The 16953-nt window shown below is 48.3% G+C and overlaps 3 protein-coding genes across 3 annotated transcripts; 2 read left to right on the top strand and 1 right to left on the bottom strand.

The window, feature by feature from the left end:
• Nucleotides 1-6765: 6765 nt before the first annotated feature.
• On the top strand, nt 6766-9697 carry LOC4323929 (uncharacterized). Its single transcript, XM_015772403.3, has 2 exons — nt 6766-7213; nt 7307-9697. Exons 1-2 carry the CDS (start codon nt 6883-6885, stop codon nt 8824-8826), a joined length of 1851 nt encoding a protein of 616 aa, XP_015627889.1. The 5' UTR covers nt 6766-6882; the 3' UTR covers nt 8827-9697.
• On the top strand, nt 8980-9697 carry LOC4323928 (uncharacterized). The gene has a single exon (XM_015772415.3). The coding sequence runs from the start codon at nt 9000-9002 to the stop codon at nt 9468-9470; it is 471 nt and encodes a 156-aa protein (XP_015627901.1). The 5' UTR covers nt 8980-8999; the 3' UTR covers nt 9471-9697.
• A 4336-nt stretch (nt 9698-14033) lies between these two features.
• Nucleotides 14034-15606, bottom strand: LOC4323927 (receptor like protein 29). The gene has a single exon (XM_015759207.3). It carries the CDS (start codon nt 15519-15521, stop codon nt 14157-14159), a length of 1365 nt encoding a protein of 454 aa, XP_015614693.1. The 5' UTR covers nt 15522-15606; the 3' UTR covers nt 14034-14156.
• Nucleotides 15607-16953: the final 1347 nt, after the last annotated feature.

Genomic DNA, 16953 nt, shown 5'->3' with positions numbered 1-16953 from the left:
ACCGCCACCGCCACCGCCACGGACACCCCCATCCAGCCACCACCGTCCAGCCGCCATTGTCAGCCGCCACTGTCGCTAGCCAGCGCCGGCAGACGCCAGCCGTCCAGATCCAACCGGGGTGGCACGGATCGGAGGTGCAGCGCGAAGCACGGGTCGCCGGCATCATGGAGGAAGGCGTCACGGGCACGGCGTTCACAGCCGGAGCATTGACGAGGGCGCCGCGCCTCCCTCGTGGCGGCGAGGTTCTTGACGAGGGCCGGCGTCGCGGCACGCGCCGCAGTCCGCCGCCGTCGTCGCCAACTTCGTCGCCGCTACATCCGCCACCATCGCCGCCGCTAGCCACCCCCCTGCCAGGTCCACGGAGCGGCGGCGGTGTCGACCGAGCCCATCGCCGGTCACCCCGGCCAAGCGAGGAGACCAGATCTGGCGACGCCGTCGCCCGTCGCTGGAGCCGTGGAGAGCCGACACCGAGCGCCCCACCGCCGCGCCGTCCCCGTCGCCACGACCTTGCTGTCCCGCCGCCATCGTCGCCACGCCCGCGCGGGGGCGAGGTGGAGCCGAGGAGGATGGCCCCGCCGCCGCCATCCCAGCGCGTCGCCCGGCTTTGCCGGCGACGAGCTCCGGCGGCGGCGAAGCACGGAGGAGGGAGGAGGAGGGGCGGCGGCGGAGGCTAGGGTTCCGCCCCCTAGGGGGCGCTCCAATGTTTAATTAATTTCAATTTTTTTATATGCGTTCCTTTTCCCCTTGTTAATTAAAGTGCGTGGTTACTCTCTGGTAGAGATTAGAGTTTACGATTACGCGATTCGTTATAGTTTATGCACGACTAATTAAACTCTATTCTAATCGTGATGATCTTGTAGTGGCCTGGTGGGCAACATCTTATGGCTTATGCAATTTGTTCTACGTGATAGCTTGCCATGTCAAAGGCAGGTGGCTTGCACTTGCAGGCTGCGCATGACAGGTAGATATTTTAGTTGTCAAAATTTTAGGCCATCGAAACACGAACGATTTTTTTTCTTTCTCATGTTGCATAACAAAAGAATATTGGATAAGGCCGGCATTTAAGACTATATACGGAGATGAGAGTGATGTGTCGAAAGGAACTGTGAGCTCAGGTTATATTGCCAAATGGGATTTATCATGCTACTGTTCTTCGACGAAAACGATTTGTCACACTGTCGCCTATATATTTTCCTTAGGCTGAGTATCCGTGTTAAATCTACCAATTAACTAGTGTGCTTCAGACGACTTTCAGGGAGTATTTCAGACGTTTTGATAGGGTTCTAAAGGAGACAGATCGGTAGATCAAGTCTAATTTAAATTGGTGTGAAGCTTAAGATATACTAACTCCTTTTTAATATAGATAAAAATTAATTTACAGTATGACATCTTAAATTTGTAACATTTAATCCTACGGTATTTTATTTTTATGGCTTTGCCGTAGTAATATAGGATACTTCAATTTGAACTATCAAGGGGGAACAAGGGTAAAGCCATCTTTTGCAACATTCTATTGGAAAAGGAAGTATTAAAATGATGGTTGGAGTGTATTTTGGTAAAGAATCATAAAATAAAGTGTTTTATTGCAAAGCTACAAAACTATAGTGTCTTAAAATATAAATACATACAGCGTGTCATAGAGCAAATCTTGCCTTAAATATATAACACTAGTAACTTTTGAACAAATGTTTAATCATTTGTCTTATTAGAAAATATTTTTTAAAAAAAATATTTTGTTTTAGTGTTACTTGTTTTATCACGATATTGTAAGTATGTATTGTATCTTTTATATTTACACAATTGTTTTTTAATAATACGTATGGTGTACTGGCATGTTTAAAAGTCATCACCATTGTATATTTTAAAAAAACTGACCCTATTCCGTGAAGATAAGATAACAGTGTTAACTAAGGGATAAATTATCCTTTTTACCCCTACCCATTTGACCATGCTTCTTTTTTGTTTACCCAAACTTTTGACACATTTGTAATAAATTTAGCTTTGACAAATTTGAGATAAGTTCGATAGTTTTGGCTTGAAATCGACAAATTCGATAAGATCAAAATAAAAAAACGACATATTTATGTCTGAACTTTTAAAAGATTTTCACATCATATTGTCTTTTTCTCCATTCCAAATTACATCCAATGAAGAAAGTACAGAAAAAAACAAAAACTCATAGTCGAGAGCTATGTGTCGCTACCCCCTGTCTCCTCTCCATCGCTGTCGTTGTCGCCGTAGCCACCCCTCTCCCACCGCATGCCACCACCCTCGCTCCCACCTCGTGTCGTCGCCACTCCCTTTGCCCCAGCTTCCAACTACTACACTAGTTTTTTTACATGACTGGATGAGAAAGAATTTGGGATAGTATTGTTTGTGTTATTAGGGGCATTTTTGTTAGTTCGGCACATAAATTCATTTTTTATTTTCTTTTTCTAGATGAAATCTTAATGGTGTTTCGAAACAGGGTAAAATGACAACTCCGATTTTAAAAAAATAGATCAAATGAGCAAACTTTAAAAAATAGATATCTGACTAGTAGTTGATATATATATATTATGCTGATGTCAGCATGGCATCAACACATATTAGCTATTCCATTGGAATGGTAAACCATTTTGTAGTCTCCCTTCTTCAGAATAGGGTTAAATAAGCAATTGTCTCTTTAAAATTTAGACTTTTATAGCATTAATTTTTTAGAGTAAATTGTATTCAAGGTTAAAAAAAAACTTGGTAGATGGATGTATGCTAATGCAGGAACTTCAAAACTGAGGAAACCGGTGCACCAACTTGGCTAGATGGTACCTTTTTGTTTTATCAAAGTGAATGCCACATGAAATTTTTGGCCACCTAAGTAAGACATGTCATTCATGTAACATGTTTTTGCTGCTTCTTTCGAATGACAGATAAACTGAAGGTCCATTTTAGCAAACATCCCCAGTTCGATGGTAACAGTATCAAATCAAAAGCTCTATAAGTCAAGATTTAGCGTTGATAGATCATACAGGGCACTGTAATCTCTTGATTGATTCGTGAATTAATTCATAGTTATAATATCAATTGAACAATGAAGCATGACTGTAAAAAATTAACCAGCATGATCTAAACAGCTTTGGCCGTGTACATCCAGTTAGATAGATGTAGAGGACGGATTTTTAATCTATTATCTTAAAAAAAATGATCTAAACGGCTAACGCTTGCTTTGAGAAGCCTAGCACGATCGTCGCCCACCACCATCTCTAACGCATCCAATTGACAAGTTCTTGCCCCATGTGTGCAATTTGCTCATCTTTTTATCTCGGATCCTATAGCAGGCGAGAACTGGAGATCACTTCAGTGAGGCGGACAAGATCTTACTCGAATTTGCATTGTGTAAATGATCCTGATTACTGGGACTTCAGGTTAGATGGGCCTAAGATATTTCTCATAGAAGTCTCTTTGCGAAACTATTGGGCCTTATGTGGATGGTCAGCCCAGACTGCAAGGCCGGTGTACCTTCTGAGACCCATAATTCCGGGTTGGCTCGACGATGGGAAATACAGAAAAAGTTGTATAAACCACAAAATTAAGGAGGCCCTTGCCCACTTTAGGATTGTTTGCTTTTTGAACTTGTCGTTAAATGTTTAAAATGTTTACCACGCCTTGACAAATCTAACAAAAAGTTGTCACACTTTTTTGAGTAATTAACATGTGGGTTCTAGTTTTGATGGTAGGGAATCTTATTATAGCTATGACTACAACTAAATAGTTGCCAAAGTAAATTAAAATTATTTAGTTTTAGACGTAACAAATTAAAGCTGCAAAAAAAAACATACTCATAATTTCCTAGACTTGTTCAAATGTTGTTCGGACTATATTTGGGCTGGGCTTAAAATGCCGGCTGAAAAGTCCAAACATTGAGCTCAGCCAGACCTGAAAATCATGGAGGCAGTCTTGTAACGGATTTTTTTAAAAAAAATATAGTTTAACTCATAAAAAAAGAGAAATCGTGCATTTAAAGGGATTATTTAGGGTGTGTTTGGCAGTGCAGAATAGGAACCCATCCCTCCTGCACACAAAATGGTGCGGCCTTTTAACACGTGATTAATTAAGTATTAGCTAATTGTTTTAAGAAAATGGATCAAATGATTTTTTAAAGCAACTTTAGTATATAATTTTTTTAAAAAAAATGCACCGTTTAGTAGTTTGAAAAGTGTGTACGCGGAAAACGAGAGATGTGGGTTGGTAAGATGGGGTGTTGAACTCAGCCTTAAGGATGTTTTTATTTTGTGTTTGTAAAAGTTGTGGAACAAATAGGATTGTACAATTATCCTGATTAATGGTCTTATCAACCTAAACGGACTGTTTGCCTTGAAGAATTCACTAACGATGACATATGTTAGTGTAAAAAACTTGTTTTTATTAATATTCAGCACACTTCTCATATACATGTAAACAATGGAGCTTGTTATTATGGAATAAATATCTAAAATAAACATGTGCTGGATTACTGATTTATTTCTGGTTTCATTTTTATAGAAAATAAAGGACATCAACATGGTAAAGATAGTCTTGATTTTAGATATCCATATATATAGCAGATTATTGTTGTTACTTACTCCCCCTATCGCAACATAAATGAATTCTTAACATCCAAGGAAAAGTACAATAGTAAGGGAAAAGGAGCACATCTGTAAATCTCTAAATCTAATTTAAATATTAATTTTCTCTTTTTATTTTTATTTATGTTATATTTATCTACATTTTTTCTCTCCTATACTGGCTCCATACATGCTAGTTTCACGATGTTTTTGTTTTTCCTTTTGAGCGAACGCGCAGGAGCAAGCACGTTAATGGAAAGGTCCAAGCTCAAGCTCGCACGACCTGGCCAGAGAGACCCACTGCTCACACTGAGCGCGACTACGTGCCTGTCTAGGGGAGCTAAATTATGAGAATCAGTTGGTTGGTAGCCAGCTTATGAGAACCTAGAAAGATGAGTTTCCAAGCTTCTGGCTTGTAGTTCATTTCAGGATTCTACAACTGCAGTTTCTTAGAATCTAGATCAAAAGCTGTACTGTTTGGAGAGCTTTTGATTCTGGGAGAAGCTGCAGCAGCTAGAAACTCCCCCAAACAGGACCAACAACAAATTGTCCATTCTTTTTACTCCATGTGTTGAAAAACTAAAAACTAAAGGACCATTGGTTGAACCAATCAGCTAGCGCCATAAGTGCAAGCTTTAGATAAGTAGATAGATTCAAGATTCAACCCATATTTCCCTTTTTCTTGATCGATTACCACTTCTAGCAAACCCTGTATTATTCAATTGCAAAGGAAAAAAAATGAAAAAGTCCAAATACCCCTCTAAACTATGGATAAAAGTCCATCTACCACCCTAAACTTTAAAACCGGGTATCTAACTCCCTGAACTTTGTAAAATCGTTCATATTACCCCTAAGGTGGTTTTGCATATTTTGTAATCTTAAACGAACAACTTTTAATAAATAATATAACTTAATTGTATACCATCAATTGTAAGTCATCAATTTATACTTATACAGTGATGTTGTGCTATTATTATGTTGGAACTTGTTTCTAAGTGAGAGCTAACAAGTGATTAAAAAGAAAGACTGAAGTGGAGATTTTAATATATATGTCCAATGTGTATGTCACGTGATCAAACTCATTCAAGTTATATACAAATCAGATAAAAACCACTACACAAAACCACCTTAGAGGGTAATATGAACGGTTTTGTAAAGTTTAGTGGTTGGATGTCCGATTTAAAAGTTCAATGTGCTATATGGATTTCTATCTAAAGTTGAGGGGGGTATTCGGACTTTTTCAAAGGAAAAACGCAAACACCAAAAGCATTCACGCACCTCTGAATAGTTGTACAATCTACTTATCTAAGTTTAAGTTATAGACTTCATACACATACTTGTATTTATGATTAATTATTATTTTAGTGATATGCGATATACTCGTGGATAGTATTGTATTTTTTTGAAAAAAAATAAAGAATTAGAAAATCAATTCAGGAAACGTGATCATGAAGAATTAGAAAATTATCGCAACTAGTTGCTCTTTAGAACGCAGGCTAAAAAAGTAACTCCATATGTCAATATCTTGTTAATACGATTCTTATGAACTTCATCGGCTTATCCGTAAACAGTGTGATTCACTGAGCTTACGGGCGTGTCGGTACTAGAAACATCTTCATTTTCAGCAACCGTCTGTTCCTTTTTGGATCAATGGGCCAACGTTGCTGGACTAAGCAAGCCGAGGCACAGCGTTGGCGCAATGACTTGGTTTGCCCTGATTGGTCGCGTGACGCGTCCTCATATGCGAAGCAAAGGCAAAGCCTAAGCCCACCGATCGATCGTGTCCACCCCCACCGTTTCGCTCCCACCTCTCTGCCACGCCGGTGCGCAGGCGGGCATGAACCTGACTTCACTTAACCGGCAACGGCCCGCGGCGTCCGTCAACTGCTTACCTCTTGCGGCTGGTATTTGACTTCCGGCTTTTGTTTCCTTGATACTTTACTCTCATCGCTCCCTGCCCATCTCCCACGGCAAGGCACCAGAACTTGCACCTGCATAGATACAGATCATCCAATCGATCACAGCAAGTGCTGAGCCAGCTAATTCTACCGGAAGAAGCACATAGATCATTTCTTCCTGCTGTATAGTGCGTGATACTACTGCGTATTTCTTGTTTATTCAGATCAAGTCAAAACAGCGTTAGTCTAAGCCCTATATAAACGCTCCCTCAAACATTCATTTATCCATCAATTCATTAACGGGTCATCTCCTGCCTTCCCCATTGGTCCGAACAGCTACCGCTAGCACACAAAAGTACAGAATTCCAAACCAAATCCTGTACCAAAACAGGAAGGGCGCAGGCATGCCTCTTCTTATCGTGCAGCCCGTACCCATTTCGACAGGTCCTATTGCCTGCGCTAGCACCGCGCGTCCTGCAGCAGCGGCGCACGATGACGACGGCCACCTTTTCGACGATCTCGTGCTCGGCTACGGCGGCGACGACAAGACGAGCGCCGACGCCGACGATCCAGCGAGGAAGCTCGAGTGGCTCAGGTCGCAGGTCATCGGCGCGGACGCGGAGTTCGCGTCGCCGTTCGGGACCCGCCGCGTCACGTACGCCGATCACACCGCGTCCGGCCGCTGCCTGCGTTTCGTCGAGGACTTCGTGCAGCGCAACGTTCTTCCCTACTACGGTGCGTGCCATTTAGCCATATGGACCAGACTACTCTGCGATTGCATCCGTCGTGAAAATGTAATTAATTAACTCAATGATGGGTTTTTATTAGGGAACACGCATACGGTGGACAGCTACGTGGGCTTGCACACGAGCAAGCTGGCGTCGGAGGCGGCGAAGTACGTGAAGCGCAGCCTGGGAGCCGGGGCGGAGGACGTGCTGCTCTTCTGCGGCACGGGCTGCACCGCGGCCATCAAGCGGCTCCAGGAGGTGACGGGCATGGCCGTGCCACCGACGCTGCGCTCCGTGGCGCTGGACGTCCTGCCGCCGTCGGAGCGGTGGGTCGTCTTCGTGGGGCCGTACGAGCACCACTCCAACCTGCTCACGTGGCGGGAGAGCCTCGCGGAGGTGGTGGAGATCGGGCTGCGCCCGGACGACGGCCACCTTGACCTCGACGCCCTGGAGGCGGCGCTGGCGGCGCCGGAGCGCGCCGGTCGGCCCATGCTGGGATCCTTCTCGGCGTGCAGCAACGTCACCGGCATCCGCACCGACACGCGCGCCGTGGCGCGCCTGCTGCACGGCTACGGCGCGTACGCCTGCTTCGACTTCGCGTGCAGCGCGCCCTACGTCGGCATCGACATGCGGTCCGGCGAGGAGGACGGGTACGACGCCGTCTACCTGAGCCCGCACAAGTTCCTGGGGGGACCGGGAAGCCCCGGCGTCCTGGCGATGGCGAAGCGGCTCTATCGCCTCCGCCGCACCGCGCCGTCCACCAGCGGCGGGGGCACCGTCGTCTACGTCAGCGCATACGGCGACACGGTGTACTGCGAGGACACGGAGGAGCGCGAGGACGCCGGCACGCCGGCGATCATACAGAAGGTCCGGGCCGCGCTGGCGTTCCGGGTGAAGGAGTGGGTCGGCGAGGCGTGCATCGAGGCGCGCGAGGACCACATGCTCGCCCTTGCTCTCCGCCGGATGCAAGCGTCTCCAAACCTGCGGCTGCTGCTCGGCGGCGACCGGCCCAGCGGAGGGCGCTGTCTCCCCGTTCTCTCCTTCGTGGTGTACTCACCGCGCGACGGCTCCGAGCAGGATGAGCGGCCGCAGCTGCACTGCCGGTTCGTGACGAAGCTGCTCAACGACCTGTTCGGCGTGCAGGCGCGCGGGGGATGCTCCTGCGCGGGGCCCTACGGCCACCGCCTCCTCGGCATCACGCCGGCGCGAGCCAAGGCCATCAAATCCGCCGTCGAGAAGGGCTACCACGGCGTGCGCCCCGGGTGGACGCGCGTCAGCCTGGCCTACTACACGTCGACGCGGGAGGCGGAGTTCGTGCTGGACGCCATCGACTTCGTCGCCAGTTTCGGCCACCGGTTTCTGCCGCTCTACGCTTTCGACTGGGAAACCGGGGACTGGGAGTACAACCACAGCTTCGGTCGTGTCCTGGCAAACAACAACGCCATCAGCAATGCTGCCGCTGCTGCTTCTAGTGGACGGGTCAAAGCAGAGGACGAGTACCGGAGCTACATGGCATTTGCACGGAGCCTAGCCGACTCCTTGGGCGGATGTCTGGATAACACTCCTGCTAGACACGTTCCCAAGGGCATCGACCCACAGTTGCTTTACTTCCCTATGTGAGATCGGATAGTTGGATTCTTTGTTGTTGAATTTTACCCTTGGTTTTTGGCCGAAAACCTGGAGAGATGCTTCTTTTGTGCCGAAACTTCCCAAAAAGAAACAGCCGCAAGTCCACAACCACGGCAATAAACAAAGGTAAACAAAGGGTTAATTGGTTAGCTACTGTGGGCTGAATGCCCATGCGTCGGCTCGGCCGTCTCAAACCCGAAGAGAAAAGAAGTCGTCAAGCCGTCGACTTGTTCGGTTGTTTGCCTTGCCCACCGAGCCTCCCGCAGCTGTCTCGCTCGCGGTTTTTCTACTCCATCTCGCCTCCGCGGCTCCGCCTCGCGTCGCTCGCCATGGGCAAGTCCAGATCCGGGGTGCTGCTGGCGCTGCTCCTGGTCTGCGCCGCGGTGGCGGCGGCGGCGGCTGCTGCCGTACCGGGCAGCAAGGGGAAGGGCGGGGCGGGTCGGGCGGAGGTGGCGTGCTCGGATCTGGCGACGCGGGGGGAGTGCGTGGCGAGCGGCGGCGGGAGCAGGTGCCGGTGGTGCCGCAGCGAGGCGCTCGATGACATGTGCTTTGGGGCCGCCGAGGCGTGGAGGCTGCCCAACCAGGTGTTCTCTTGCGACCCGCCCGCCGGCGGCGTCGCCCACGCCCGGAGATGACGATGCAGCCTAGGCGGCCACTGCTGTCGTCTTGCTCGCGATTAATCTGTTGTACCCTCTCCCCCTCTGTTCTCGTTGGATTTGAGAATTTAAGAACTACTGTTTCCTGGTGTTAAGTACTCCAGATCCTTGGATGCCACATAGACGATTTTCCACTCTACTTTTCTGTAATGTATGTTTTGATCAGAAATCTGCCGATCGATTTTATTGATTGTTGATGCTTGATACCGACTCTTTCAAGATTTGCAATTTGAGTTGAGTAATCTGCGACAAAATTTGAGTTGCCAAGACAAATAGGAACTGACGAAAGATTTAATCTTTCTTTATCGTCCCTCAAATCGCCGTACTCTCGCTACGCGAATTGCCGTCGTGCTTGAATTATCAGCAACACCGAGCTCCTCCCTCTATTTTTCACTCATCTCACACGGATCAATACAAAACTAAAAAGACTATAATATTCAAACTTCATCAAATTTTAATGTAATTATTTTTACTTTATCTACTTCCAATTGAATTATTTTATATTTTCATAAATTTCGATACAAATGACTATTTACAAATAAATTTACTTTAGAATAAATAGGAGGAAAAAATAAATTTATTATTAAACGGGAGAAGTAATAAGGAAGAGTACCCTTCTGCACATTCGTGTGCTGCACCTGGTAGGAATGATTATTGATTTTCCAACAAGTAAAATGCGAATACATGTTGTACATAGGAACGAGAAAATAGTATAAGCGGGTACCATGGTCTACTGGTCTGTTTGGAGCTCCATCCAAAGTAGGAGAAACCATGGTTGAAAGTACTCTTATGAAATAACTACAAAGAGAATGAAGTTGGTTTTAAGCTGTTCTATAACTCCAATTCACCAGTTTTTGAAGCGAGCCTCAGTGTTTGGCTTATTCTTATACTTGTAAACTAAAATTTAAATTTTAAAAAATAATTTTGAATTTGGTTTTTTATTTTTTTAATCATAGTTTATTTAACAACATTTGCTCTTGAGTCGCTAAGATACGTAAATGATATTTTGTTTATTAATAAGCGATTCGGATAATCATATGAAAAAGCAAAACAATGAGACTATAAATTTAAAATTTAGAACCCTACCAAATACATCCAACAAATTGTCAGCGACTTGAAAATTGGGCCTATTGTGAAACATCAACGGCGCAGGTGGCATGTAAAATCACCTGCAAATTATGGCGTCTCACTGTCACCAAGTGTCCCGAGGTTGAATTGTTCGTGGCAAATGGCATCCCAATTTCCAGAAAGGACCGACTATAGCGAATTGGGCCACCATCTGAACTAGGTGCAATAAGTTTATCTTAGGTCCCTTACTATCTCCAAGTCTAAGATCTAACCCTGAGCCACTACCATGTATGAAGCATTCCTCAACTTTTGAAACTAGTGAAATAAGATCCCATGACGATTTGAACAACGATTTGAACAACGATTTCGGCTGATGTGCCATTGACATAGCACTTAAGTAAATAAAAAAAAACCATGAAACCAACATGTAAATGAGTGTCCGGTTATAAATAAAAAAATTATAGTGAGACCCACGTCATCACCCCTATGTTTTTCCTCTTCTCTTCATTTCCTCGTCATCATCGGCCCACAAATTCAAGGCGGGTGATGGGCAGTGTGAAGAGGGGTGACAACTGATGGGTTGTTGGCAGGAGGCGAGCGGCAAAAGGTCGAGCCACAGAGATAGTCATGACCTCATTAGAGGACCTTACATGAACGAGGCAGTGAACATGAGGACAACAATGACCATGACGATGGCCCGCATATGATACCAGCCCACCGACCTAGAAGGAGAGGAATCTAGGTTAGTACTCTGTATCACCTCGATCCATGATATAATGTCGTCGCAAGCCCACCCTTGCTACCACTATTGAGATCCGGGATGGTCGCAGCGGCGCCGACGCATGCCCCGACACTACTCGCTGCTCCTCCCGTTCGTGCACCGCGTGTTCTAGGCGGCAGGTACTGTGTCTTGTGCGCCGCCACGGGAGGAGGAAGGTGCGGGCGGACAAGACCGATGTCGACGGCAAGGCGAGGTCATTGATGGCGACCGGCTTCACCCCAAGCTCGCCACTGCCGCCTTTTCACCGACCAGTTCCACTGTTCCTGCTGCTCGTCGCTGTCACCTTTCCGCCACTAGCGCCTTTCTGCTGATGAGATAGCGAGCTCGAGCTTGCTGGCCAGTCAGCGTCGTTGCCACCCAGCTCCTCTTCGTCAGCACCGTTGCCGCCTATCTCCTCTCCGCTACCCTTCTCCCTGCCGGGCACCGCTCATGTTGCCTTCTCCCGTCGGCCGAACACCCTGGAAAGAGATGGAGGAGAGATGGGAGCCCCTCTCCCATCTCTGACATGGGAGAAAGAAGCTGTGGTTTCACTGACATGGGAGGCACACATGTTTATTTTAATTTTCATTTTTGTCTTCGGTGCCACGTCAACGCTATGTCAGCTAAAACCGCTTACAATACTGCCTTGAGACTATATTTGTACTGGTTTTGCAAGTTGACAGACGTGCTGTATCTGGTATTGCTGTTTGAGAATGTAATTCGAACTCGATGTCAAGTTGAGGGACCTAAGTGAACTTATTCCGAACTAGGTTGTGCAGTCCGTGCAGGGGATGGCGAGATCGACAGCTTTAAGGTCCCAATGTACTTGAGGCTCCCATCAAAACGGAAATAAGTCCACTTGATGTTTCTCATCTTTACGTTATGTTTAATTGACATCCCTAAACCGCAATACCATAAATTTTCACTCTCATCCTAACAAAATCGTTCGAGTCAGGTTCCATGATGGATAGTTGGTTTAACTAACGTTAAATTAAAAACATGTAGGGTCCACATGTAAGTGAGAGGTCACTTCTTTATTACATCTTTTTCCTCAACCATACAGGCCATTCGAAGGTCGTTGTTCTTCTTAACCTGGTGCCATTGTACAAGCTAGGCCGCACTGTCTTCTCCTGTTCCTTCAGGGCTCTTCTTTCACGATGCTAAGAGAAGTCTGAATGTCTAATGATGACGCATTGTTTCTTTGACATGTCACTGCCACTGCCGCCGCCACCATCACCGCATTTGTAGATGACCTAGATGTAAAGGTGTAAGTGGTTAATCGGGTGAACCCACTTATAGGCCAAAATAAGCAGTGCCACTTACACCCCTACCTAGATGCCCTTCACCATGAGCCATGTAGCGAGTTCAATGTTTTGATGGATCTCGGCTCATTCTTATCCTTTCGTTCTCTCTCCTCACTTGAACAGTGCAAGAGAGCTCTCGAGTTGTTTCTTTCCTTTGTTTATCAGGCCCTATGTCCTGTTCATCTTCGGTGACCGTGGGTTGCCGGCGAGGAGAAAAGGGGGGGGGGGGAGGGGAGGGGTTCCGGGGAGTGGTCGGGCTTGTTCCGGTGTCAGGGTTTTTTTCTTGTAGTTTGTGCAGTTCGAGGGAGGAAGTAAGTGTCGTCATCCTTCAGCCCGAAGGTTTTTAGCCAGGGATGGAGTTGCTGAAACTTGTTTCAGTAGTCCCTATTCCAGCGGTAGTCATTGCGTAAGTAGTAGACGCCCTTCTCTTCAGTGTGTGCAGCTTCGAGTTCTCCAGATTTGCATGTGAAGAGGTTGTACTGGTCGTCAAACTCTCTCCGGCGACCACACACAAAAGAATAGTGTTCTCTTCCTTTGTCTTTGGTTTTGGATCTTCTAGGGGCAGTTGTGGTCTGCTTGTTTCGCTAAGGTAGCTTCAACCTTCACCGTGGAGGCTCCAACAAGGCTTGCTCCTCGACTCTCGTTTTTGCAGCTCGCCATGAAATCATTCTCCCCATCACTGCCTGCATAAGATGGCTCGCCGTTTATGTGGAAGAAGCACAAGGACCTAATTGCTTTTTAAGTTTTTTTTAGATCTTTTTCAGCATATTTTGCATCGTAATGTTAATTTACCCATTTCTCAAAGGCTTTTCTGTAATCGGAAAGTTCTCCGTGTTAACTTGTCTCATGTACACTTTGTACTTTACTTTAAATAAATAAAGTACATGAGTTTAAAGAAAAAAACATAATCCCCAACACGGCAACACACGCTCCGCCAAGTGCTTGTTCCTTCCCCCTTCGTCAATTGACCCTGCCCTGCGGCGTCCCCACTGACTGCCGCCGGCCGTGCCGCTCCCCACGTTGGTCGTCGCTGTGCACGCACAGCGTCAGGTTCATGCAGCGCAACAGTGTACGTCGCCCCGTGTGGCGTGTACCACTTCGCTGGCCCAAGTGACCAGACAAACAGGCCGCGGCATGCGGCGATGGGTCGGTCAGGCGAAGGCTACTGAACCGGCCGGCAGATGCTGCGTCCACAGTCCTCGCCAGTCGCCACTGTTTAGCGCGCTCGCTCACTCGCTCACCTTCCCCTTTCGCGCTTCGCTGTTCGTGCGGCTGGTGCTGCCCCTGCCACTGGTGCCTGGCCGGAAACGTCTTTTTGTGCGTGTACGTTTGCTTGGCGGAGCATTTGTTGGCCGGCAGGCGATAGAGCGCGAGAAGAGAAGAGAAATGAACATGCGGGTCTGTTCCGTGTAGGCGTGTACTACTAATTAATGATTATCTGCAGATTAATTAGCGCTTGAACACACAGCTACTCGTACTTAGTTCTAGACAGAAGTAGTAGTACATCGTACAGTGAGACAAAAGCTACACGTACTAATTCAAAGAAACCAGACAGGCCACGACCAAGCAGGCATGGCCGAGAAGCCGAAACGGGTAACCGTCCACGGAACCCCTCACCGTTGCTGCTGCCCCCGTAACTCCTCCGGGCGCCAACGGGCCATCACCGCCGCCGCCGGCGTGGCAGGCGCCGACGCCGACGCCGACGCCCCGCACGACCATCCGGTCATCCAGGCACAGCCCCGCGTTGCCGCTCAGGTCGAGGTTCTGGCCGAGCCGCCGCAAGAACGCGCCGTCGAAAGGCACGGCGCCGCCCAGCCCATTGTTGCTCAGGTTCAGGTGATACATCCTTGTCAGCCTGGTCAGCACCGGAGGGATTTCTCCGGTGAGGTTGTTGTCTTCGAGTGACAGCGTCGTCAAGCTCGCCAGCTGACCAAACGCCGCGGGTATCTGTCCCGAGTAGCCGGAGCCGGCCAGCCGGAGTTCTTGAAGACGAGGGAGACCACCGAGCTCGGAAGGTAAGGGGACATTCATTGGGTTGTTGTCCATGATCAAGCACTGGAGGTTTCGGAGGCCGGAGAGTCCAGGAGGGAAGTGACCACTCAGGCCATTGCTGCTCAGCGCCAAGAAGGTAAGCGAGCTCAGGTTGGCGATGCTGACCGGGATGCCGCCGGTGAGATTGTTGGAGCTCAGGTCCAGCTTCTGCAGCTGCCGCAGCTCACCGATCCGGCTCGGGATGGCGCCGGACAGCGAGTTGTAGCTCAGGTCCAGACCGACCAAGCTCTTCAGCTCGCTGATCTCGCTCGGCACCGGCCCGGTGAGCGAGTTGTAGCTGAGGTCGAGGTGCACCAGCGACGTGAGCTCGCCGATGCCCTGCGGGATCTCGCCGCGGATCAATCCGTTCTGGGAGATGGTGAGCACCTGGAGCGACCTGAGCGTTGCCAGCTGCGGCGGCATCACGCCGGACAGGGACGGGTTGGCCCTGATGCTGAGCTGCTGCAGGCTGGAGGTCGAGAGGTTGGCGGCGGGCGGCAGGACGAGGGACGTGTTGGCCGCCGGGTTCTTGAAGCAGCCGACGAAGAAGAGGGACTGGAGGTGGGGCAGGGAGGAGAACACCAGCGGCGGGAACGCGGCCGTGTCCTTGCACGACGGGTTGGGCTCCACGCCGAAGTCGAGCCGCGTGACGCGCAGCAGCGCCGCCGCGGCGTCGCCGGCTGCCGGCTTGCACTCCAGCCCCGGCCACGGCGCGCCGCAAGGGTCGGGGCTCTCGGAGCGCCAGTCCCGGTCAGACGAGACCGCCTCCATGACGAGGAACAGCGCCTCCCTCTCCGCCGGGTCCATGGACGCCGCCGCCGCGGCCACGGACAGGAGGCACACGAACACAGCGACGGAGGCTGCCATCCCTTGGCTTGCCCTGCGCCGGTGGACCAGTAGGGTGGGTTTTGGTGGGGTTTAAGAGGAGACCTCGCTCGTGCGCCCGCCGGTAGCAGTTGGTGCTGTGATTGACGGGACGAGAGGCACTGAGACCAGGGGGGCCCCTTCCCGGACATGGAAGCAGAACGGTGCAGAGCCACGCAAGCCTCCCACGCGGGCTTGGATGGCGCGGAAAAATCTCGGCCGTTACACTGTTTTCCGACGAGCTACTACTCCATTACACCCACGCCGAGTTCGGAGTCCAACGTCTGCACTGGGCAACGCTAAGCTAACTAGACGAGTGCAGTTAAAGTGCTGCCTGCGCAGAAGGGGGCACCAGTGCATAGTGGCATTGTGCACACAGTTTGCACGTCGTATTTTCCACAGGAACCGTAAATAGCAATGCGGTCCCAGATACAGGATGACAGATAGTGCAAGTACGTAATTTGACTGTCCTGGCAGTGACTAAAAAACTGCTGGCAAGAAAATTGATTTAGGCGCATGTCCTATGCGCTATGCCACTCATTTAGCCCCAGCTCCCTTCGTACGGAACTACTCCCTCCGTCAAAAAAAAGACAAAACCTGATTTCCGTGTCCAACGTTTGACCGTTCGTCTTATTTGAAAAAAATATAAAAAAAATTAAAAAGATAAGTCACGCATGAAATATTAATCATGTTTTATCATCTAGCAACAATGAAAAATTTCATATAAGACAAACAGTCAAAGTTGGGCACGGAAACCCAAGGTTTACCTTTTTTTTGGGACGGAGGGAGTACTAGGATTACTACTATGATCCAAAACAATTCCTGGAGAAGAGTAGAAAGTTACAGAAAAAAAGAAACACAAAAGGCCACGCGGAGAAAAAATCTCAAAATACATTGTCGACTGACCAAGGAGGCCACAAAAAGTGAGTTCGCCTGACCAGAATAGGTACTCCCTCCGTCCCACGATATAAGGGATTTTGAGTTTTTGTTTGCAACGTTTGACTACTCGTCTTATTCAAATTTTTTTTTTCAAATATAAAAAACGAAAAGTTATGCTTAAAGTACTGTAGATAATAAAGTAAGTCACAAATAAAATAAATAATAATTTCAAAAATTTTTGAATAAAACGAGTGGTCAAACGTTACAAGCAAAAACTCAAAATCCTTTATATTATATTATGGGACGGAGGGAGTCCTCAATGCATCCCTCCAAGAGTTCCGAGTACACATTCAGGTGTGGAACGTGACAACACCTCCCAGCTGACTGCTGACTTGACAAAAGACGCCCAACCATCCCAATAGGAAAGACGGGCACGACCACACGCCGCATAGCAGCAGCAGGTTGAGATGACTGATCAAATTCAGATTCTCCATAAAGGCAGGCACCATGTGATGCTTTGCCAGAACGATGGGTTTTGAGCCTGCGACAGCATCAC

Source organism: Oryza sativa, chromosome 1 (genome assembly GCF_034140825.1).
Source record: "Oryza sativa Japonica Group chromosome 1, ASM3414082v1".
Classification (NCBI taxonomy): domain Eukaryota; kingdom Viridiplantae; phylum Streptophyta; class Magnoliopsida; order Poales; family Poaceae; genus Oryza; species Oryza sativa.
Note: the sequence above shows the minus strand (reverse complement) of the source record. Positions and strands in the feature narration are given on the sequence as shown.

Coding starts and splice junctions, on each gene's coding strand:
- LOC4323929 (XM_015772403.3), top strand. CDS start 6,883: ATGCCTCTTCTTATCGTGCAGCCCGTACCCATTTCGACAGGTCCTATT. Junction 7,214..7,306: donor CAACGTTCTTCCCTACTACG/GTGCGTGCCATT, acceptor GGTTTTTATTAG/GGAACACGCATACGGTGGAC.
- LOC4323928 (XM_015772415.3), top strand. CDS start 9,000: ATGCCCATGCGTCGGCTCGGCCGTCTCAAACCCGAAGAGAAAAGAAGT.
- LOC4323927 (XM_015759207.3), bottom strand. CDS start 15,521: ATGGCAGCCTCCGTCGCTGTGTTCGTGTGCCTCCTGTCCGTGGCCGCG.